Source organism: Poecile atricapillus, chromosome Z (assembly GCF_030490865.1).
Source record: "Poecile atricapillus isolate bPoeAtr1 chromosome Z, bPoeAtr1.hap1, whole genome shotgun sequence".
Classification (NCBI taxonomy): Eukaryota; Metazoa; Chordata; class Aves; order Passeriformes; family Paridae; genus Poecile; species Poecile atricapillus.
Genome location: NC_081289.1, coordinates 112984100 through 113009360, shown reverse-complemented (window position 1 = coordinate 113009360; position 25261 = coordinate 112984100). Strand labels below are relative to the sequence as shown.

Below are 25261 nucleotides of genomic sequence, written 5' to 3'. Positions count from 1 at the left end.
GCCAGCTACCGTGAAGGGGTCAGGGATGAAAGACTGGATAGTCAGAGGGAAATGGGGGTTTATATAGGGACATCAGGACTAGTCAGCTGAGGGTTCAGGGTCAGAGCAGAGGCGATGGCACCAATGGGGGTACATAAAATTGCAGTGGGTACATAAAACTTTCAGGGTCTGCAAGGAAGGCTGGGGGTGACTCCGTTTGTTGGCCCAACAATGAAGGAACTTGTCTAGGAGCTTTCCCTCCAAGGGAGAGTTGCGGATTCTTTGTTAATTGGCCCACCAGCCTCCACATCTCCCTCTTCTTTATTAAAAATGCTTCACTTGCAGCCTTTTTAAAGCAACGTAAAAGACACAAAAACATAGGTAAAACAATAAAAACCACTAAAGAACCCAGGGAATGTTGTTTAAAAGAGAAGTGACCCATCCCTTGATCCCCAAATGTCCAAAGAAATCTTGAAACCATTCTTTCTTTTTTGACCTTGAGTTGTTTGATGTCTTCTTTCAGCAGTTGGATGCTCCTGGAGACGTACTCAGAATGTGAGGAAAGGTTGCAACAGCAGACACCTTCGAAGTCCTGGCACCTACATCCGTGGGCTAAGAGGAGGAAATCAATGGCTGCTTGGTTTTGCAGAATGGCATGCCTGGTCGTGTCTTGAAGATCACTGAGGATTTTTGATGTTGTGTTGACCTGCTTATTGAGCCAGCACCCCAGGTGAGATAGCTCACCAAGGCTTTTTGCAATGGCTACCTATGGAAGGATGCTGCAATTCTTCTGCCTTTGGACCAATAATTTTGGGATCACAATTTTCATTGAATTTGGTATAAGATCATTTTTGGTGTGCCAATCTATTTTTCTGTTGCCAATCCTGTAGCAATGTTATGTTTGGGGTGAGGGCAGTAAGCTGGCCAAGAGTACAAGGACCTCCTCTAAGGTGCGAGGGGATCCCTGCCCAAGCCCAGTCTCCACAGAGGAGGAGCGCTCCCCAGAGGGAAGCACTCTGGGATAGAAGGAGCTAAACGCATCAAATGGCATTTTGGTAATGTAGTTGCACCAATTGGCCGAATTGTAAATCTTTATAGGGTTACATCTCTTATAAAATTAACGGATGGGTTCCAGAAATAAAACTGAAGACAATAGCTGGCCTTCGATCACCCTGGTAGATCCAGTGCAAGCAGTTCTTTGGGTGCGTGCAGTAAAGCCTCTGTCCACTAGTCCCAGGTGTTCTCGGTGCTGGGCCACCTCCACATGGGCAGGCTTTCACTGGGCTTAGAAGGAATCCTGACCAGGCATGATGACAGTGGGTTGTCAACCAAGCCCATGGATAGGCATGTTTTCTTGTTGGAGGGACTTCACTAGGGTGATCCATACGCTATGACTGAGTTGTGGGACTACCCAGCCAAAGGCATGCTGTGATCTCAGGAGCATCCATGTGGTGATAATGATTACATCAAGATCATGTTCACACTGAGGGTAGGTATTTCTGAGGGAGGGGCTTCTGTCAGGGAATTAAACAGAATTTGTTAAGTCATTAGGTCAGGGAGAGAGGTTGTTCTTCTTTTCACTTCTCCACCCTCTTCCCCTTCCATTCTCCTTTATTTATTATTAAAAAAAAATTCTGAAAGGTAGTGGGTGTGAGGAGATTCGATTAGGGTTGGGACGGGAGAGATGGAGGAACTGGAGTGTGAAGGTAGGTATGCAGTGTAGTGTTGCAACATGGCTCGGGGGAGACAAAGAGTTACATTGTCCCACCCCAAACCCCTTGTGAAAGATGGCCCAGGTGTTCTGATTGGGTTTGAGTCCCTGGGAGGTTTCTCCCTTGTTGTGTTTCTAATGGTCCCTGACACTGAACTCCACCCTCAAGGGTGGAGACCCTTAAGAGTTCTGTCCCTCAAAAACCCCTGTTCAGCCTCTGTTCGGAGCTCTCTGTTCTGGATCTGAGTTTGTTCTCATGCTGAATAAATGGTTTCATGAACCAGGAGCCCGGCTCGTTGGTGTTCCATGCTGGTCCCCAGAACCCTGCTGCTTCTCTGAACGAGATCCTGAGGTTGCAGACTGCAACAGTGTAGGGGTGTAAGTGGGGTTTGGGAACATATCAGGGGTTGAACGGGTTTGTGGGAAGTAATGGGGTAGCAGCAATTGTCAGATCATGTCTGGCCTGTGGCAGTGTCTAGTTCTGGGATGTGTCTTGTTTGAGACTTGGTGACAAGATGGTTGGCTATGAGTAGTGGCCGGCGGCAATGTCTTCATCTCCAGGCGGAACTTGTTTGATCTTTATTGGTCAGTGGCTAACTCATAGACTTTGTTATTGTCAGAGGGGGCAGTGTTTTCAGGGCCTAGGTATGGCTTTATGTTTTTCCCTGGGAGCCATTTGGGACCGTATGGGAAAGACACACAAGCATACCCCCTCTTCCAGGTAATCAATTGGAAAAGACCAGATATTTGTCGGGTTTCAGGATCTTTGATCAGTATTGGTGGCTTCTCCTTGAGCTTAGCTTGGGCTGAGTTTGAGAAGTTCTGGAATACGGGCAGGGTTGGCTCTGAAAAAGAACAATTTGGAAAGTTTATAACAGAGAGCCTTATAGTCTCTCAATGGGAGACATGACTTCTGTACCCCCCCACCACTGCTAATCGAGGACCCACTAGATGGTACCATGGGTCCGTTCTACAATTGATTGTCCTGTGGTGTGCTTCACCCCGCACCGTTTGAAGAAGTCTTTTAGTTTGTGGGAGGTGTAAGCAGGGCCATTCGCAAGCACCCCTGTGTAGGCTGAAGCAAACACTGCACCTGAGAATCTTTCAACTGACACATATTTTAACCTCCCAAAAGATCGGAAGTGTGTCACATCAGTCTGCCAAAGTTGGCAGCTATTTAAGCTCTGTGGGTTGACCCCAAAACCTGGAGATGGTATCTGATAGTTTTGACAGTTGGGGCAAGTCACAACAATCGGCCATGCTTGCTCTTTGGACAGTTGGAACGTTACTATTAACACCGGTACATTCTGGTGGTAAAATTAATGGGATTTGCCATGTAGGTTGGTAATCTCAGAAAGCATGGCTAGGTTATCTTCTCTTCCGTTCCCCTCTGCAGTGGCACCTGGGAGGTTCCATGTGTGACCTCAATGCATAATATGAAATGGTTACTTTCTGTGAGAAATAAGATAGATTAGTTTAGAAAGCAAGTAGTATAAATTTTGATTGGAGACCTCTTTTAGAAAAGAAAAAAAAAAAAGATTTTTCTGCTCTCAAAGCTAATCAATGACATAGGCCGAATCTGTCACCAAATTGAAAGGTTCCTGGAATTTCTCAAAAGCTCTTATGATGGCTGCTAACTCAGCAATTTGTGGGGATGCTTCCACCACTTGGCCATCAGACTCCCACTTCTGTGTCCTGGGATCCCTCCAAGTCATCGCTGCCTTGTGGGATGCTCCTGAGCCATTGGTAAAAATTGTCAGTGCTTTGAGAGGTTTCCTACTTTGCATTAATTTGGGGACCAGATTGAAAGCCGAATTAAACAATTTATGGCTTGGCAAATGGATCTAAATTTGGCCTGGGTAGCTATTGAGAGTGAACTTGAGGCTCTTATTGGTCTGGGGCAAATGCTTCAGATCCCCAGCAGTCAGTGGCAGGAAGATGCATGTGACCTCACACCCTGCAAGAGAGCGGAGGCAAGCCCTAGTCCTTTTAATTAGGTCAGCTATCAGTTCTTGAGGGGTGGTGATTGTCTTTGTAGGTTGATTGTGGGAAAACATTCTAAAATGATTAGGGGATCTTTCATTTGGGTGTCCCACTGAAAAACAGGAGCATGAAACTGTAGGGCTTTACCTAGGACTGCCATCTGAAAGGGCAGGTGCAGTTCAAAGCAATGTGCTTGACGTGAAGACAGAGCCTCCTGAACCATGGCGATGGACGTTTGGGCTTCGGGTGTGAGGGCACGCAGTGAATCCAGGTCCTCGCTGCTGCACAGAAAGTTGAACAGCAGCGCAAGGACCTCTTCTAGCAGGGGATGCACCCAGTTGATGGACCTGTAGAGTTGGTGGAGATCCTGCAGGGTATTCAGGTCATCCCAGGCGGGGAGCTGCTGGGGTACAGTGATCTGCTCATGGATCTGAAGTCTGAGGTAGGTCCAGGGACAGGTGTACTGGGATCTTGTCCTGTGAATCTCGAAGCCTACCTCTTCGATGGTTTGAATGGTCTTCCTTGGTGTAGTGTCTAGGTAAGCCTTTTGTGATGCACAGACAAGGATGTCATCCATAGAATGGTACATAAGTGCCTCAGGGAACAGTCTTCTCACCGGGAATAGGATTTGGATGACATACCAATATATAAACTCTCCATACAGTTGTAAAGTTTTTCATTCCTCGTGGAAGGACCAGTCATTGGTACCTATTAAGAGGGGCCTGTCTGTTTGAGAAAGAGACAGAGAAGATGAACCTGGGGGCATCTCGGGGATGGAGTTAAATGTTGAAGAATCAGTCCTTGATGTCAATTACTGCCATCTTCCAGTCCCAAGGCAGCATTGTGGGTGTGAGCAAGCCAGGTTGCAGAGGCCCCATGTCCTCAATGGCCTTGGTGATCTTGCGGAGGTCATGGAGGAGCCTCCACCTATCCTTGCTGGGTTTTTTCAGGACAAAGATAGGGGAATTCCAAGGGTTGTTGGTATCAGTGATGTGACCCTTGGCAAGTTGCTTCTCCATGAGGGCTTCCAAAGTGTGCAATATTTTATTGGGAAGGGGCCACTGGTCAACCCACACTGGATGATCTTGTTTCCAGGTGAGTTGAGGAGTGGTAATGTTTGCATGATTTACAGTGGTCCCAACTAAAAATCCCTACAGGCAATGTGCATGGAAGTCCCCCATTAGGACAACAAGTCTCTGCCCCACAACGTGATAGGGGCTCTCACCACAAATGGCCAGATGGCTGTCATTTTGCCCTTGGGACCTTTAACAACAACATTGCATACACTACACATAGAAACCACAACGCCCCCGATCCCTGAGATCATACCAGCCACAGGTCACAACTCTTGAGTGGATGGCCATTCAGACTGGGCAATGATTGTGATATCTGCCCCGGTGTCTGTCATCCCTAGATGGGAGGTCTTTTCCCCATGACAGAACAGGCCACACTCTTAACATGAGTTCATTGTCACCCACAATCTGCGTCCACATCGTGGTGGGATTGAGAAAGACTTCTGTTCCAGGTATTCAGGAGGTAGTAAAACACTTGGGCAATAGGTTGGCCCTGAGGAAGCTGGCATGGTGGGTTGACACCATGGATGGAGACACCATGGATGGAGATGGAGACGAAAATCTCATCCCCTGGAATTATAGTTACAATTTCTGGTAAAATGTTTATTTGTTCTGGCCCACTGAGGAAGTCCTCAATAACGTTTTGAGGGCCATCACGTGACACAGGTTTCCCTGTTGAAATTTTATAAGTAGTTTTATTGGGAAAGTCAATGGACGACATGCTGACCAGCTGGTGCTGGGTTCCCACATGAACCTTTGAGTTTGTGGGATCTTTTTCATATCTGGAGGAACCTCCAGAACTGATGTTGTGTTCTCCTAGTGTTCCGGAATGGTGGGCAGAGCGGGGTGGGACAGCTTTCCATTTGTTGCTGTAGCACGGGGCCATCCCACCCTGTGCTGGAAGTTTCCCGAGCGCTGCTAATAAGGCGATTGTACCTTGGGCCACTGATAGTTTTTAAAATTGTCCTGTGGGGCCATCCATTCCGGGCAGTCTTTTAAAAAATGTCCTAATTCACTGCAGGAGAAACATGTGTCTTCGTCTTTTCGGGAAACCACAGCAAAGGCTCCCGCCACCCTGTGACTGTGCCTTTGACAACTGCCTCTGCCGCAGTATTTTCGGTGGAGGAATTCTTGGTTCAAGCCTTCACCGTTTGTTCAATGGTAGGTTCCTTGTCAAGGGGTGAAGCGTTGCATTACATGTTAGCATTTGTGAGAGCACTTCTGTTTAGAACCTCTTTCCGAATCTTTCTGATTCTCAGGGCTTTCTAGTTGTTTTTCCAGGACCACTTTTAATCGGTCTACAAATTTTACAAATGTTTCATCAACCCCTTGCTTGATGTTAATAAAGTGCTGTGTTGGTATGTTATCATCGGGGGTGAGGAGCAAAGATGTTTTGGCTGTGGTGGCTATTCCTGCAGCGCAGCTTCTGGTATAGCATTCACTTGATCAGTTGGTATTTGAAAGTCACCTTCTCCTGCTAACTGCTCAATAGACAAACTGGGTCTATTGGCATCTTTTGAATAAGTGTGCGATAAGAACTTTAGATGTTTTTTTCCACTGCCATTCCCACAGCATATATTCATCTGGGGAAAAGAGATAGTTCATCATATTTTTGATGTCATGAGGGACCAAAGTGTGTGAGGAGAAGGTGGCTTCGATCAAGTTTTTGAAAAAGTGGGATCCTCGGCCTTGTTCCTTTGCCACCTTAACTAGTTCTTTAATTTCGCTGTAGGGTATGGGGTCCCAGGAATTGTTGGCTGTTGGCCTTCTCCCGCATTTGTGAACAACTGGGAAGGCAGAGAGATCTTATTTACCAGTTCTCAGTCTCCCTCCTCGGTGGCCTAGGGGTCCTCAGACTGGGTGTTCGAGTCTGAGTCTGAGGACTCACTGCTCTCATCCTCCAAAGAGGATGGAGGGTGCTTTAGTGGCGTGTGGGGCCTTTTTGGACGGACAAGATCTGCCAGATGGCATGAGGCCATGGAAGCCAGAATGGCTTCCTTCCAGTTGCTGCCATTAACATTTCTGGTTCTGGTATGAGAACCGGAAGGCGGTTGGGCAGTGGAGGAGAAGCCAATAGCAGAACGGGTGGAGTTGACAGAAGGGGTGGGGTCCACGAGGGAAGGGAGTTCCTGACTATAGGGGGAGGTCCTGATGTGGTTACGCCCACTGACAATGTGAGGAAAAGGGAGGAGCCAGACACAGTGGGAAGCACAGAGAAAGGTGGTGGAGAGATAGGGAGGTGGCCATTTTGAGGATTGGAGGCAGAAAAACTTGGACATAGGGGTGACCAAATGGTGGGGCTGGCTATGTTGCCAGCCCATTTTGTGGAGCAGTAGCAAAGGGTGGGAGTGGGTGGACTGGCATAGGGTGGAGGAGGAGGGAAGGTCTAGGGCAGATTGACCAGTGCTGTCCTGGTGGGGGGAGAGAGGGGATCGGGAAGCATCAGGGGATCAGCAGCCATCCTATGCAATATCACAACAACCTCCTGAAGATTGCCCCTCAGGTGGTGAAGTGGGTTTAGGAACATGGGGAGAGGGTAAAGGGGAAACTGGGGACCAAAACCTTTACCGAACATTCCCTGAGCTAAAGAAAAAAACTTTGCCACCGATAAATCAGCACCCACTTGAATGTCATATAACTTTGTCCCAATGTTGCCTCAAAACTCACCCAAGAGAACAGAATCCTGTGTAAGATTAGGAAAACATTTAAAAACCCAATGAACTCTTTAGTTACTCTTAGAAAACATAAATTCTGCCACAGCAAGGGTTCCCACAACTTGGTAATAAAAATACCTCTGAGGAGGGCTGAGCTTAGGATGGCTCAGTTTGTTTCCCGTCCTCAGTTCTTCACTCCCACACCAAACAGCAAAAGGAAAACAGAAAAGACCCCAGTATAACAACTCACAATTTTTCTTCAGGCAGCATGAAGCCCTCTGGGTCAACAGAAATCTGTAGGGTTGGTGGTCACCATCAACTGGTCCTCGGTGGGATCTCTTCTATCCTCCCCAGAAGGCCTCAACGAAGGTCCTGGTCATCCCTTGGTTAGCTTTCCGTAAAATAGGAAGGGTTCTCCTCAGGGAGCTGGCTAACCCAAAAGTGGCTTGTGTCCTGCAGCTTTCAGCTGCAGGAGATGCTTCTTAGGGAAACTCCTGACAGAGGTCCCTGTTCGGTTGCAAGCTGTCATGGTCTGGGTGCCATGACCTTCCCAGAGAAATGTCCTTGAAGGACACTCTTGAGGGCACAGACACTCCCTACCCTGCTGAGAGCGATCTCAGCTCTCAGCCCTGAAAAGGGCTGTTGGGTGATTGCAGCTCTTTGGGCGACATGGAAGGAGGGACAGGAGCCTCATGTGGTGTTCCACGAGGAGCCTTTGTTCTTGGTCCAGGGAGGAGGAGAATGCCAGCTACCGTGAAGGAGTCAGGGATGAAAGACTGGATAGTCGGAGGGAAATGGGGGTTTATATAGGGACATCAGGACTAGTCAGCTGAGGGTTCAGGGTCAGAGCAGAGGCGATGGCACCAATGGGGGTACATAAAATTGCAGTGGGTACATAAAACTTTCAGGGTCTGCAAGGAAGGCTGGGGGTGACTCCGTTTGTTGGCCCAACAATGAAGGAACTTGTCTAGGAGCTTTCCCTCCAAGGGAGAGTTGTGGATTCTTTGTTAATTGGCCCACTGGGCTCTACATTAGACTACACAGTAGTACTTAATAGTGGAGAAAAATAATCCTCCATGTATCTACTATCCTTATTGGTCACTGTTACAAAATGCTTGAGCATATCAAGCCTTTTGCATACAGCTGGATATTTTCATCCACTTTAGATCAGATTTACAGACTCACGTGTACTAGTATTTCATTCCCTTCCAGCTCTGAAACATTCCTTATTTGGTAGTGGAAGAGTTGCTCTAGTAGGATTCTTTAGCTTCCATAGGTGGCTGATACCACCCATGATGAATGTTTTAACTGTATTGTGCGAACAGGGATAATCTGAATGAGCTTCTACTTCTGTCACCTGTGGTGCTGGGATTGCCTGAAATGTTTGGACATTTTTAGGGAATATATATTTTTCAGCCCTTTAGTCACACATATGTGATAAGAACTGTGACTTACGCTTAGGAATGTGAATATCCTTACTGTTGCAACATTTGTTCTCTTTCTTCCTAAAATGGAAACCAGCAAGGGCATCAGTATTTGAACTCAGTTAAGAAATAAGAAAGCAGTGAGATGAGGTACTTTGTTAAACAAAGCAAAGTGTCACAGGGATGATAATAGATATGCACTTATTAACCACATAGAGTGGCTTTGTTCATCCCCCTTACTCAAGCTTCTGAGCTGTCTTTTTTTTTTTTTTCTGCAGGTAAAAGTTATACATTCTATCCCTGTGGAATATAGTAAAATAATTATCCATGATGTTCAAAAGTGTTGTTTCGGACAGAATAAAGCCATGTAACAGAGACAAGGACTTCACAAACTCAAGTAGCTTGGTGATTCTATATTGCAAAGAAGGGACAATAGCATTTTGCTCATTCTGTGTTCAATTACACTTTCTGCATGGGAAAGAATGAAAGACAGATAATTTCAGCTGCTTAAAAAATATCAAGATCTCTTATTTCTGTTTCTTTTTGAACAAAGCTGCATTAGATGTTTACAGATGTAATTTGCTGTCACTTGCCATATGCTCCCTGATTAATTCTGCAGGGCCTGTCAGCTTCAGATAATTTAATTTTCTGTGCTTTAAAATGACATTCATTATCAGGACATGAAAAATTCAAATGATTAACTGCAAATTATGACTAATAAAGTGTCTATTTTTTTGTTTGTTTCCAGAGAAAAACAGAAAGCTAAAGTCAAGGGCAGAAGTATTTTAGAGATTTTGCAAGCCAAAGACAGCAAAATAAAATCTCTAGAACAGGTTCATATTATGTTTTAATAGAGCAGTTAAAAAAACTTGTCGTTGACAACATATTTATGTTTGCTAAATTGAGAAAATAGTTTGCTATTGTGTCTTCAGAAGAAAGTTGCAGGTGTTTTAGAGATGGTAAATTTCTAATGAAGTATTATTTAAGCTCTTCTGCATTGTTCAGACAGTTGATCTGTTACCCAAAAAGTTTATATTATTTTAGATTAAACTTTTTCTGAAAAATCTTGTCAGTTCATTGCCTCATCTTATCCTATGGTCTAACCTAAACTTGGATTTAAGTCTAGAATAGTTCTGAATATGTTCAAGTTTGTAATGTGCCCATGCACATGTTGGTAAGATTTGCCATCCTGACAAGTAACATGCTGCACCTTCTGCCTAAAAAAACCCACCATAGTATTGGTGGTGTTTCTCCTTTTATTTATTTCTGAATTAGTTCATAGTTAAACAAATATATAGAAAGCATACATACATTATATATTATATGAAGTACAATAGATACATTTTATTTTATTATATAATTGTTTATTATAAACTGTATGATGTATATATAAAATATTATCTGTATCCCATGTATAAACTATATTATATACTTTATATTTTATAGAATTATATCCAATATTTAATATATTAGATATAATATAATGTATTATATTGCATATAATATATAGATCTATGAAATATGTAAATATCTATAAAATAATACAGTAAATAAAATAAAAATACTGTTAGTTATTAAATGAACTTTTATTTTGTATTACAACAGTGGCTGAAGTTTCACTGTGGTATCTCATCCTCATGACTGTAGGTATGATGTGTATGTGTTTGGTGCATACATACAGATCATATTTAGGAGCCAACAATGTGTGATTCCTGCATTTATATCCTGTCTATCCTGCCCTTATGTGAAAGGCAAAATACTGTGAAGACCTATATAGGAATATGTATGCAGTACTGTGTTTTTAAGAAGGCTGCCTGCTGTGGCAGCATCTGAACTTGGGATGTGCATCTCCATGAGGTTGCTTTCAGATCAGTTTCAGAAGCTGAAACTGTAATTGATCAGAAATCTAAAATTGATAGTGCAATGCGTTTACATCATCCATGTGGAAATAGAGAGAGGCTGGTAAAATTGTAACTAGAACCATGGAAAACTGGCTGCCAGGAAAGAAGAGTTTGTCAACAGGATGATAAAACTCTGGATATATATACAAACTTGGAAATGAGAGGTTGGAGAGTAGCCCCACAGAAAATACAGGGATCCTTGTTCACAGAAAGCTGAACATGAGCCAGCAGTGCCCTGGCAGCCAGGAGGGCCAACCCTCTCCTGGGGGGCATCAGGGACAGCATCACCAGCTGGCCAAGGGAGAGGATTGTCCTACTCCACTCTGGGCTGGGGCAGCCTTGTCTCCAGTGCTGGAGGCTGGTTTGGGTACCATAACAATGAAGATGAAGGGCCTTGAGGGGAAGCCCCCTTGAGAGGAGGACACAGGTAACTGAGGTTACTTGGCTTGTTCAGCTTGGTGTGGAGGAGACTGAGGGATGATCTGCAATCTCACTGTGGTTTATGACTGCCTTATAAGGGGAAGAGGAGGGGCAGACATTGATCTCTTCCCTCTGATGACCAGTGATAGGTTCCAAGGGATTGGCTTGGAGATGTCAGGGTAGGTTTGGGTTGGATATTAGGAAAAGTTTCTTTACCCTGAGGGTGGTTGGGCACTGGGAAGCGGTCATTGCACTAAACTTTGGCCAGAGTTCAAGAAGCGTTTGGACAATGCTCTCAGGCATTGTGTGATTCACACATGGTGTGATTCTGGAGGTTGTTCTGTGCACAGCCAGGAGTGGGGCTTAATGATCTTTGGGGGTTGCTTCCAAACCAGGATATTCTGTGATTCAGTGATTCTAACAGATGAGGAGAACAGAAGTTGTTTTGATGATCCTGACAACTCTAATGCAGCCCTTACAATTAGCTTCCCTTAGAGTATCATTGAGCTGGGGGGACAGGTTGTGAAGGGCACCAGATGGTGCCAGTGCTGTGTATAAAAACAGTGTACAGAGGTGATGTCATTCTGACCTTCTTGCCTCATCCCTTGGCTGGAATGCTGTAGGGTTGAAGCAAGAGAGGGATTGTTTCCCGAGTGCAAGGTTTTAGTGATTTGGTATCAAAGAATGGAGCTGGCTTAAAAAACAATGTAGTGTTCTTATTTGTTTTGTTTTTCTGAATGTGCTCCTTCTTTGTTCATCTAAGGAGGAAAAGATACTATTTATGTAATTAACATGCAAATAGATTGCTTGTGAAAATGTGCATTTTGACAGTAATGGTAATGAGTGTTCTTTTCTGTAAAGTACAGACAGAATGACTTGAAGGCTGTATATTTCAGTCTACAAATTTTTTACATCTAGGAAGTTGAGATTAACCAGTGATGTCTTCTGCTGTTTTTTTTCTTCCCCTTCATGCATCATACAGAGATAACAGTTGCAACAAGATAATTTGTTGTAGGGTTTATTGTCTAGGAACTTCTGACTGGCCACCAAAAAGCTGATTGTGTAAATTAATGCTGAGTAAGGGAAAAAAGAAAAATCAATGAGCTTTCTCATAATTTGGCATAAATGTAAGGTTCTATTGTGTCTAGAAATAACTAGAAAGCTGTATAAGGGGAACATGAGATCATATTTCTTGTCTTGTATTGTGCTTAGATTTTATCCTGATATATCTAAAAGGACTTCTAAAATTTCTCTAGATATGAGAGCATATTCTCCACAGCCTAGATAAGACACATCCACATAGTTAGCTCATACTGAAAGCTAAATGAGCTTAATTTGTAATGAGATATTTCAAGTATTAGAGAGGTTTCTATTTTAATGGATACTACTGAAAATAAAGTAAAATAATAAATTTGGAAACTATGATTGAGAAGTAATATGGTCTTTAATCACATTTTTATGATCTAGCAGTGAAGAAAAGTGCTCAGTTACTCATGAAAATGAGACTTGAGGCTCTAGGAATAAAAGTGTAAATCATAATTTTTCAAAACTTCTGCTGTCCAGTATCTTCGGGCTACAGTATATGCACTGAACTTCCATTTACTTAATACAACTTCAGTTTTTCAACTCTCCTAAAATATGGTGTTGTAATCTTCAGTTTTATATTCATGAATAAGACTTTTTCTTGTCATGAGTTTATTGCATAACTCCATATTGTGTTAAACATTTTAAATATGAATTAGTGTGGAGCATTTCATGGTGTACCATTCAAAAACTCAAATAAATTTGTTAAAGCACATACCATTATTCTTATCTATTACTGCCCATAAATTCAGCACAGAAAATATTGTATTTGTGTTTTCCATTGTACTTTTCACTTTTTTTTTTTTTTTTTAATTGGTTTATTGGTAACTTTTGGTCCTGATAGTCACAACTGGGCCTCATCTGGCATACAGATATATTTATTTTAAAAGTGGTGTGGTAAAAATATTAAACCTTTGAGATTAGTGTCTAGACTGCTATACTGATTTTTTTGCTGTTATTTTTGTTTTATGCAGTTTATCAAAACTCTTTTCTCAACAGTTACATATCCCTGACATGGTATGCATCACTTCTCTGTTTCAAGGAAAATAATTTCTAACTGCTATGTTTAAGTGGCTAGGACACTCTCTTAGAATTTTACTTCTTCTGAAGTCTGATAAATACATTGCTGCAGAAATCTTTTCATTGTCTTTTTTATTTGGAAACATTCTTAACCTGTTGTATTTAATTTATGATAATTGTGTGTATCTTAAGTAGATCACTGATGCTGTTTTTTCCTCAAAAAGTAAGGTGAGGTTTTTGACGAATATGTGAAATTTTTGAATTCAAACAATTAGTTTAGCAGATAGTGTTGGAGCAGGGAACAGTCCTCTGCCATTCACACAATGGATAAATTAAAATATCTTAACCTGTTTTCTTTAGAAGATGACATTAAAGACATGTAAAAATAGCAGTAAACCTTTTCTTATAACATTGTTAATTAATTAGGTTTCAATTTTGATCTGGAAGAACTAAAGCTAATCTTTTTGTCCTAGACCTTGTAACGTTTCAAAACCTTATCAACTGATTATACTCTAGAGGGGTTAAAATAGTACTAGCTTGCCTCATTATCTGCACTAGAAAATCTTCAGCTTGCTGTGCAAATCTATTAAAGCCCCTTTAATGGGACCAGTTGAAAGAAACATAATTCTACCTTCAAGCATTAATTTACACTGATAAATTTTTCTTAACTTTTGTACTGTCACATGATTATATTTTTCTTTGTAATAAAATACTTTTATTAAATTAGGACAAATTTATATAGATATTATTACCATCTAAATACTTTATTTTCAGTACAAGTAAGCTTGATTAATCTTGGGTAATGAGGGACATGAGGATAATTTTGATAATAAGGGGTTCAGATGAACGTGTCAGCAGTGTTGAGATTATATGAATTTTATAAACTCTTTGCAAAAAAAGTTTGTCCAGTGAATAAGATTTATATATGACGCAAACAAAGCATGTTCAAGGGAACACTAACACAATTTTTTTTTTCTTCAAAAAAAAAAAGTGTCTCAAGTTCTACAGTGGAAAAGGGATCAGCCTTCAGTGATGAAACCTGTTTTATGTAGCACCTTTGAACTGCATCAATGAATTATCATATGTCTTTTTGCCTTTCTGTTTGACATCTTCTAGTTAGTTTTCTCATAAAATTAAGGGAAAGAAACCTTTTTAAGGAGCTGATCTCAATGAGAAAAATGGGAAGAAAAATATGCAAACAGTTGAAAATTGCTGATTTTGGTTTATTGATAGAATGCTACCTGAGGTAGGTAGGATGATGACTATGGCTGATACCTGTGGGCTTTTTTGACTAAGTTAATAAGCTCTAAATTACAGTGTACCTTTATAGCTCATTAGTACTTTTGTATGAATTCCCAGTAGGAATGCTTTTTCTACCATTTGAAAATGTGTTTCTGTGAGGTAGCTTACTCCATTTTGAGGAAATAGTTTTTAAACATAACTTTTTCCTACTTAATTCTGCAGAAAAGAATATATTGGGTATTTATAGAGGTGTGCTGTAAATCTATGCATTACCTTTTCAATAATTCACGTGAGTAGCCATTCCTGAAGTTGGCTAAAGCTTCTGGGTCTTTAATACTCAGCCTTCATATTCTTAGTTGTGTTTCTACAGAGATGGTACCTGCACTTGCATTAGTCAGAAAAATGAACAGTAAGTAAAGAAATGTGATGTCACTTGTTCTCTGCCCAGTAACCTAGTTTGAAATGCATGATTTCTTGAATATTGAGCAGAGGTCAGTGGTCAAACCTAGAAAGAAGAGGGAGGTCATGTTTATGATCTCATTCATGCTCTTGTCAGCTAGTGTCTAGTTGTGAATTTTTTTTTTTTCAGCCCAGAATAGTTATCATGTAGCAGTGAGAGTTAAAGCAGAACAGCCTTTTATCTGAGCTAAAAATGGTTTCTTTAGCCAATGGAATATACTTTTACTGTATCAGAGATTAACTTCTTTACTGGTTTTGGTGTATTGGTTGGTCATTGTAGTGACCCAGTTTATTTTTTTTTTAGCTCTAAAGTCAGTACAGTTTTGAGATGTTGGATTTTGTTCCCTTTGTAAGGACATTCGATGAGGAAGTTTTTCACATATCATGGCTTCTTACTTGCATACAGGCAGATTTCCTGGAAATCAAGAAAATAGCTATGCTTTAAAGACCAAGTTGCAGAAAGAAGCAGGCAGTGCCCTGTGAGATTAGATTCTGGCCTTATGAATCTGCTGACAACACTTTGGAAGGAGCTTGTCAGAGGAGTTGATCACAGCAACAGCTGTTCTTTATTTACTACACCTGATGTGGCAGCATTGATGTATACGAGTGTAATGAAGTACTGCTGTGTCAGCCATAGATCCTAGTAGGTATTGATTCCTGCAGATCTCAGATCATCAGGCTCTCTTCCAGAGGCTAACTCACTTTGAGGACCTTGTATAAGCCTTGCTGAAGAGGAAAGGGTAGGAAAAAAAAAAAAATCTGCTTCCATCAAGATTGTGCTCTTTAATGGAGATTAGAGGAAAGCTTATTTAGCAGGACATTGGTTTTGATTTGAAATTGGTAAAGAGAGTAGAGGATAGAAAGATGCTTTGGATTTTCTGTTTTCTGACCTAGAAGGTTGTGCTGCTACTGTTTCAAAGTAGAGCTGCTAAGAAGAGAGGAAAAACCAGAGACTATGTTTATTAGGCAGTGTTGCTGTACTGCACTGTGTTATGTTTTTTATAGAAAATCTGATCTGTCCTGGTGTAGAGAATCACTAGCTATGGCAAGGCTGTCAGCTTATATTGTCAGTATTTACTGTAGTTTTCCTGAGAGCTCAGTAGAGTAAAATTGACAGTAAATTTCTAAGTGTAGCAGATGCATTACTACAACATATGCTATACTGCTTGATATTGATGCTGGATTTATTATGGAGCTACAGATTTTCTATTTTGACAAAATGGTGTCTCATTTACAAATTAGAGGCGTGTTTTTGCAAAAAAACTGCCTCTAAATATTTCCCCTTTGCAGGGCAAGGAGCTTCTGTATTCCCTCTTTCAGAGATGGAAAACCTATTGTGGAAAACCATATGTATCATAATATGGCTCCCTTGTTGATGCAAAAGTGCAGCTACTGGCAGTGCTTTCTTGCACTATATCTGTGCAACAGAAGGAACAGAGAAAAGGATACAAAGGATTGTAAGATATTGAGGAAAATACTAGTAAAGCTTTGTTTTAGTGAATGAGAGAAGGAGTGTGCTGCAGTGGAGTTGTAAGGAGCAGAATGAGTGGACAGGAGGTGATGCACATCATAAAAAAAGTTTTCTCCATGCTGTGACCTACTCAGCAAGTTGCTGGTTAAGAGATGGTTCCATTGCTGCTAGGGAAAGTGTGGTGGTAGAGTTGCATAAAGCCACAGTTTTTTTCCACCACATGTTCATGTACTGAAAAATTCTGTCAGGTGTTTTGATTAAGATAGCAAACTTTGCTGAAGATATGTCGTGGTTTTAAAGCAGTAACTAAAAAAAATTACTTATTTCTTGCGGTGAGATATGGATTAGAACAAGAGCAAAACAGGCTTAAAACTTAAAAGGAATAAAGAAAGTTTATTAACAAAACTACAAGAATAAGAACACCAGAATAAACCTCCAGAAAACCCTTTTATCCCCCACTACCTGACCATTCTTTTGTACACGTGATAACATAGAGACAGAAAAACTTTAGAACTTTGGTGGTTAAAACAGTCCTAATTCCTGCTAGAGTCTTTTCATCAGCCTTTGTAGAGAAACAGAAGTCTTCTTCTGCTAATTTATGGAGTTTCTCATGAGAAAACTATTTCTGTTATAGTTTTCTATTTTTCTGATGCCAGCTGCCCGGAAATCCTGTTATCAGAGTTCACTCCTCCCATTTCACATCACTCTGAGGTGTGTATGGGCCATGAGTCTAGGGATGTCATTTTAAGGATGAGTTATTCAAAGGCAAAAGTTCTCTTCATCTGTTTCTGTGAGCTTCCCTGGAAACAGTTTTCTCATTGCCCTCAAGGCCTCAAATCTTCAACTATTACTTCACCTCACTCTGTTCCAGAACCTCACTGTATCACAATTACTCTACCTTTTGCTCAAAATCCAAACTTTGAACACTCCATTCCTCCCTATATACTCTGTCATGAATTAAGGGAGTTTTTTCAAGACCCTATCCATCTCCATATCTTTAACAGAAAAATATTTCAGCTTATAAAGCATCTCCTTATTCTCTACCTTTTCTGAAGCTTCTTTTCTTTACTGTCTCTGATAGTTTATAAAGTCTCTTTACATGTTGATTACTCTCTTTTTTCTCTCTCTGGATAAAAGGATTAATCCGCAAGTCTCATCTGGGTAATGAAAAGGTTAAAATCTTGCCCAGGTTTTGTAGATGGTTCTGTGATCTCTGCTGGAGCAGCAGCTGGAGCTGTCTGTGATAGAAGATTCTTCATGGCTGCTCTGGAGAGTGTGGTCACTGTCTCCGCCTGCCGCAGGTCCAGAGCTTTTTTTCCTTTCTTTACTCGGCAGTCTCTGGTGAATTCAGTCACAGCAAAAACTGCAGCCGAGCCAGGGACCGGCCTGGCCCGGCCAGAGCCCGGGGCAAGCCCCGCAGGCCCCATCTCCCGGCCGGGAGCCGCTGGGCCCAGCCCAGCCCTGGGCCCATGGCCTGGGCAGAGAACGGGAGGCCAGCCGGAGCTCTGTTACCTTTCACAGCCAGGAAACAAAGAGAACAAGAGAGCTCTGGCTTTACATCTTAAGGAGGTGTTCATAAGTTGATCTCACTTTTCTATGGTCAAAACTGCTGTCAATTCTTAGAAATGACCGATAATTGGTCAGGAGAAAAGACTCCCATCAGCTACCAGCAGCTTCAACTTCCTTAGCTCCCAAAGCTATCTTATAGGTAAAGTCACCCCATGACAAGATACCAAATAAATCACACCACACAAGTTCAAAGAGGGCAATAGGGAACATGGTGTTTATAATAGATTATGCTGTTTGACCCTTCCTTAGTCTATGGGTCAGGTGAGAGTTCAGGAACAACACTGACTAGTAGTAGAGAAGTAAGTACATATTTATCACCTGCAGGATGAAGTCAGCTGCTCGTTGTTCTGGTCTGCTTCTCAGTAGGGCCATTTTACTTGACCCTCTTAAAAACGCATAAAAGAATACTGATTTTTTTTTTGTACTGCCTGCAAAACAGACTTGTCCTTTTCCAACAGCGCATATATGATATGAAAGCACATTTGAATCGACAATGTTATAAGAATGTTTTTCCTTGTATACATCTCTAAATTACCATGTTGTGTTTCATATCTAATACTGATAGAAATAGACATTCAAAAATTCTCATTCATTTTGGAAATGGATTTATAGACACAAACTGCTTGTGGGTTAATACTTCTTTTTCTCAGAAGCCATTTTTTGAGTTGGTTTCTCTCAGGGAATCCTGGAGAGCATGGAATTAGATGAGTAAGAACAAACCTTGGTAGGATGATAATCAACTGAACTCCCCCACTTCAATTACTCTTTGCTTTTTTAATTTGTTTAAGATTGATATGGCAGAAGATTAGGAATGAAACGCAATAAGAATTAAAAATGGGATATGCCCGTTACATGTGTTACATTTAAATCCATTGTATGTCAGTTACTATTTTTCATTGTTTTTTTCATCCTTGTTAAGAGTCAAGTTCTAAGTTGAATATTTAGCTCTGAACACAGGTATGCTCTGGAATCTATCTGCAGTAGAATCAGGTTGCACTGTTGGTGTTTTACTTGTAGAGAGGTATGGATTTAAAAATAACTCACCATTTATATATCATGTTTATATTATCATTATATTATGTTTATATATCACAATTTTATATTATAAAATTTATATCATAACTAGCTGTTGTCATTCAGACTCTGATTGGACACTGTACAGACTGCAGAATGCAGCTGATGACTCTAATCGCATATGGTTCCCTTTCCGTGAACTATTTGCATTGAACTTCTGTTTGTCCTACATCTGAAAATACTCTAAGAATCTAATGAAGTCATGAGATGAAAGAACGTGGACTTCTTTTGTTAGGTGGCTGATTTTGGGTTTATTTTGTTTGTTTTGGTTTGGGTTTTTTCCCCTTTATTTTGAAGGACTGTATGAGACTATGACTAGCAATGCTTTTTGTTAAACTTGCATATGGATGCTCAAGAACCATAAGGATTAATAAAGTTGAAAAAAATATAGAGAAAAATGTAAGAACGCTTAATCTTGGGAAGGTATAAAATGTTACTGGAGCATTTTTAGCATTAAATTCCTGCTAGAAATGAAAACAGGAGTTGGAAGGAGAGAAGTTAAATATGTGGTAAGTCAATTTCAACTACTTGGTAAGGAAAAAGAAATGATGAAGGGGAGAAAATGCGTCACAAAATGTTGGAAGTAGAAATTTGGAGGAGAAGAACTTTAAAAGAAATTATATTTCCACATTTAATTTTAAATAAGATAATTTATGTACTAAATTAAATTTGTTTCTGCAGATGTCAGGATTTCCTCAAATTCAGGGGGCAAATACTTCAATTTTTCATCAGTTTGTGTTCATTTTAACTTTTTTTTCCATGTGGTATATTAGAAGTGGACTACTGTACAGTGAAAACATCTGATAAAGAATGCAATGAAGAAAGCACAGAATTAATATTTATTTTTTACCCTGATATTTTTGGTAGTCAAAATCAAATGCATACCCCTTTGTTGCATTCATAGATGGACTCCTTTAATATTGATTTGATTGTTTTCATTAAGTGCTTCAGCACCCAGTGTGTTGTTGCATTTCTCTATTAGCAGCAACATTGAAGGATATGTCAGTTTTGTGTTTCTGCTAGATTATTTTTATTCCAGTTTGAGTTAACTTCTTAACATGAAATAAAACCCACTCTTACTTATGTTTAATGAACCTGTATAGAGGCAGTTATGTGGTACTGCTTTAGAAGTGCAGTCTGATTGATTTCAAAATGCAAAATTAGGAGTTGGTTTTTCCAACTTCTTTTTGCCTTGACTCCCAAAATATGAAAATTTGGAAAGCACTTAATGCAATAATAACATGTACAGCTGTTGTTTCATAGTTCTTTCCACAAGCTTTTTATGTAGCAGATTAAAAAATATTTCACTAAAGGCTTGAATTTCAGTGATGATATCTGCAATATCAAACAGTATGAAACTTCTGGTAGTTGTATCCTAACTCACTTTTTTTTGGAATCAGATTCCTAGCAGTGAAGAGTTGCTTTTGTCACCACTTTCACTGTCTCCATACAGTATTATACTGTGTAAATTCACAGTGGGTAAAAATGATATTTTGATTTAAAACTTTTTATTTATGTCTGTACACATGAACTGTGGGCAGATAATTTTAACATTCTACTGCCATGAACAGATTGATGTGTTCAGCATTAAGACAATAAAGGGCTATTGTCACCTTTCGGTTTTGATCTGTAGTTTTCATAGCAGATTTTCTCAGTTAGACTTGGTATGTGATTTTGCTTCCTCTTCAGATTAATATGAAGGTCTGTAAAAAATAAATAGTATTTGCCAATAAACAGTGTATTACAGAAGAAAAAAAAAATATATTGTGCTCTAGGTAAAGAGATGCCATAGGAAAGGATGAAAATGAATTTGGCAATGACAGCCCTCTGAGACATCAAAAGGTCTGTTCCACTGGGTCACAGTGTTTCTTTCTATCTACTGTTGCCTGGAGCACTCTAGGCTCCAGCAGTATACAGGGGATACTCTTTGATTCTTCCCAGCTAAACAGAAGGGTAAAATCAGTTTCTTTTGGTTTTCATTGGAGCAAATTCACTTTAGAATAGTTTTCTTTCATGGAAGATTGTTGAAGTGTGCTTTAGATGCCTTAGTTGCATGAGTGTTTTTTATGGTTCTTGACCACCAAGCTGTCAAACATTGCTTTTGCCCTATTGTATTCAAACAAGTATGACTGAGTTGACTCAAAGTGTAAGTTGAGATTGTTCTTGTGTAGTGTCAGACTGTCTTTATAGTATCTAGACAAAAATCAGTAGATACTATGGGAATTCCTGATGGGTGTTTTACCAAGTGAAACCTGTCAAAAAAACCTCATGTAGGAGGTTGCCCTGTTTGTTGATCAGGTATGTTTTTTTTCCTCTGGTGTTTCACTTGCCTACCAGACTAGAGTAGTCTTATAGGATCACTGCTTGTGTTCTCTGCAGTAAGAAATCAATCTTTACTCTCCTATTGTATGAAGTAATACATAGGTTGAGGAAGCAAAGTATGAAAACAGCTGCACAGGAAAGGGCAGATTTCCTTAATTGTCTGTATCTCAGAAATTCCTTTTTATGACCCTTATTTCTACCCAGTTGTGGCTCCTGAGTAAAACTTCTGGGTTTTTTTTCCCTTCTTTATATACATGTGAAATAAGCAGATACGAGAGTAAAAGTTGAATTCATTTAGAGGAAAAGATAAGAGTATGCAAAGTGATACCCCAGAAAAATGCTTTGAAACATAACAGGATTTTTTCCATGCAAGCGTAACTCACCTGGATAATGTTTTCACTACTACTGTAGTAGAGGACTTTGTAGATTACTCAGGTGAGTTTGCTGCTTAGTGATTGATGGGGTATATCTGTCTTTTGATTGATTTAAAGTGTTTAACAGTTCAGTTGTGGAGATAAGTAACTAGTGTGCAAGTCTGATTCAGGATAACCTGTCTAACTATTCTGAATATTCACAGTAAGTAGTTTATTTCACTTGAAAACTTAATCTGAGAACAAACATTTGAAGTAGCTAGTTGTATTTTTGTACCATCTTGTCTATTTATTCTCTAAGTTGCTGGAAAACATCCTATTTAAAACAGAACCCAAATATCTCGAATTTCACTTCACAAACACGCATATGCTTCCCAGTTTCTGCACAGTGTATAATGAAACTAAGTAGTAGTGTGATGTACCAGTGTACTCAGAAATTAGATGCCTTAAAGAGCTGGATCTTTTATAAAAATGTGTGTTTGTGAACTTTTAGCTCAGAGCCATGAGTTTCTTTCAGGTAGGTGAGATTTTAGTGATGTTTTAAGGGTGTCCCCAAGTACAGACTTTTTTTTTTGTAAATGTTAAGTAAGTAGTAATGAGCTAGAAGGAAGACTCGAAGGAGCCGCTTACTCCAATTCCATGCGGACCTGGGGAGTGGGAGGGTAAAAACCCAAAATTTCTGATGCTTTTCATAGTAATGTGAATACATACCTTTTTAAAGATGCAACTAAATAGTGTCTGCCAGCAACAGTTTATTTCTGTAAATGTAATAATATATCCAAAGAACAAATGTTTTGTCATTTGAAAAGTGAAATGTGACTTCAAATGTACTGTTTTCTGTGTCTTTACTCAGTGTATCTTTATTCTTTTTTAATGTCTGACATACTTATGAACCATATGGAAGCTTTAGACACTGAAAACTCTCACATATATTATCAGATGTAGAATAATCTAGATGATTATTGTCTTGTTGATGATTTTTTATGTTTCTGTATGTGCTTCATTTTAGCTTATGTATTAAAAGCAAAGCAGTTATACTTCAATACTGACATGAAAGTTTCATCAGTTTTGTGCCACAGTTATGGTGGCACTAGTATTCACTGCTAGGAAAATATTATAGATTAAAACCCTTTTGATTTAGAAAGAGATGGGACAAAACAGAACATTGGATTAAAGCAGACTCCTGGAAAAAATAGGCCTTGAAGAGTGAGGGTGCTCAATGCAAGTGTCACAAAAATCAAATTAAATTATCACAGAAATGTGAAGTTCTTGTTTTATGGCAGAGATTTTTCTATATGTGGGTGAAGTAACCCATAGTCTGTGTTGAGCAATGTTGTATTCAGTTCAGTTTCCTTGAACTGCAAATTCAGCCAGACTTAATTCTGTTTAAAAATATTTTGTATCATAATCATTTTCAGAGATCAATAGTCGTTTCTGTTTACTGTGACAAATTCTGGAAATTCTGGAGAATTTTGCATTCAGCTCTGGCTTGATTTTTGATGTGCTAGAAATGCAAGTTAAACAGTATTCTAATGCATTCTTAATCCATAAACACAGATATAACTTCTGTAAATGTCTGTTTTTGCATAAGCTTCACTGAGTAATTTCCATTCAGTTCTGCATTTATAGGCTTCTTTGTTCAGTAGCAGCAGGATATTTGGCTCCTCATTTCCATTACTGTATCTTACAGTCATTCAGTTTTGAGTATGATTAAAGTACTAGTGGAATCAAAATAATGCTTTGAAAACTTCATATGTCAGTTAAATTTTGTAGGCCTAAAACACAGAACATGCATGCTCTTTTGCACTTGCTTTTTTGTCTAAGAACAGGGTTTTTTTTTATTTTTTTAAAATAGAGGCTCACAGGACAGCAGCAAGAAATAAACAACTTAATGCAGAGAAAAAGTGCTGTGGATGAGGAAAATGCCCGTTTGAAGAATGAATTCGGTAACTTGAACTGGAAATTTAAAGATAAAAGCCAAGAACTTAAGGTATATTGACTTGTACATAGTTTCATAAGACTGTAGCTTTGAAGTAGTTCTTTAAGCAGTGTCAGCCTTTGTGGCACGGAAAGTGACAAGCTTGGAGAAAAAATTGCCTTAGGCCTTGCTATACCTTGCCGTTTTCTCACATACCAACTGAGAAAGATGCTTTAAAGCCAAGAATCCAAGCTTTATAACTTTCAGATAAATAGTTAATGATGGAAATGGAGCAAAGAAAGTAGAAGTGTGAAGATGTGGCTTCTTGTAATTAGATTCTGATGGGACTGGCATTATTAATTGATAAAGCTGAGGTCTGGGAGGATATGTCTGTGTGGGTCTCAAAAATAGCTGGGGACAGCATCAAAGGCAGCTTGATCAATTAATGGGCTCTTTGCAAATGTGTACTCATCAAAGCTGTCATCCAGCTAAAAAATATGACCCTTCCACCTGCATGAAAGAGGCCAATAAAAGCACACAGGTGACCTTGGCCATCAAATATAGAAGCTGCTGTGAGGGTAAAACTGCACAGTTTATATTTGCTGATTAGTTCTCACTTTTTTGTTTATCGGCCCTTGTGGTACTGTTCTACAGGACACTGAGGAGTGTGCACAGAAGAAGGAAGAGCAAAGCAGACTGGTTATAAAATCCTGGAGGAGGAAAATAAGGGATTAAATATATGCTGTGCTGACCTGCTAAGTGGCCTGGAGAAACTGAGGAAGCAGGAGGCACAATGGTAAAAAGAAAAATCTGGCAATGATGCCAGAATAGAGGTATGAAGTGGAATGGATTCCTGGATGTTTTTTGAGAATTAACTTCTCCAGACATTTCACTACAAGTTATTTTCTTTACGTAGCAAGTTATATATTCAAATCTACCAGTGGGGACTTGCATTCATTTACATTCTATCACTTAAGACCCACAGCTTTTTAAAAATTGATGCTGCAAAGCAGGAATCTGACTTCAAATAGTCATCTTAAAATGTAATCATTAAAAAATAAAAGATGCTGTACTTTGAGATAACATATATATATATATATATATATATATATATATATATATATATGAGTGTGAAATAATAAAAACTTAAAAGTATTACAATTTTTTTCTTGATTTGTAATTTACTTACTTATAGTCTTGTTGCAGTAGACTTAATCTTTGTTGTTTTGGAAGAACATGTAGTTCCAAATAAATTGCGTCCTAGCCTCCAAAGGTCTCTGTTCTGTGAGGTGCCTTGTTATTGCTTACACTATATTAAAAAGTTATTTTCATAGTTTATGATAAAGCAAAGAAAGGAAATAACTGAATACACACTACAGAGTAGTTTTTATTTAAATGATACTTTTTCTTTTTTCCTGGTGGAAATTGGCTAGTGTTTTTAAATTTTTTCTAATAAATGAGCCACAAACATGGCTTATCTTAGTTCAACAGCTGCTTATATACACATCTAGGTATGGGATTATTTTTTTTTACGTGGTGATTGTATAATTTCAATGCTGTATTCTTTTATTATTGAAATACATTCAT

The 25261-nt window shown here is 39.6% G+C and overlaps 1 protein-coding gene across 1 annotated transcript in view; it reads left to right on the top strand.

Moving 5' to 3' along the window:
* The window catches only part of CNTLN (centlein), a 192699-nt gene that overhangs the window by 29529 nt on the left and 137909 nt on the right, over window positions 1–25261 (top strand). The window contains 4 exon segments of the mRNA XM_058825890.1: window positions 9573–9657; window positions 23612–23746; window positions 24329–24380; window positions 24383–24507. Of these exon segments, the coding sequence (XP_058681873.1) occupies window positions 9573–9657; window positions 23612–23746; window positions 24329–24380; window positions 24383–24507 (397 nt within the window).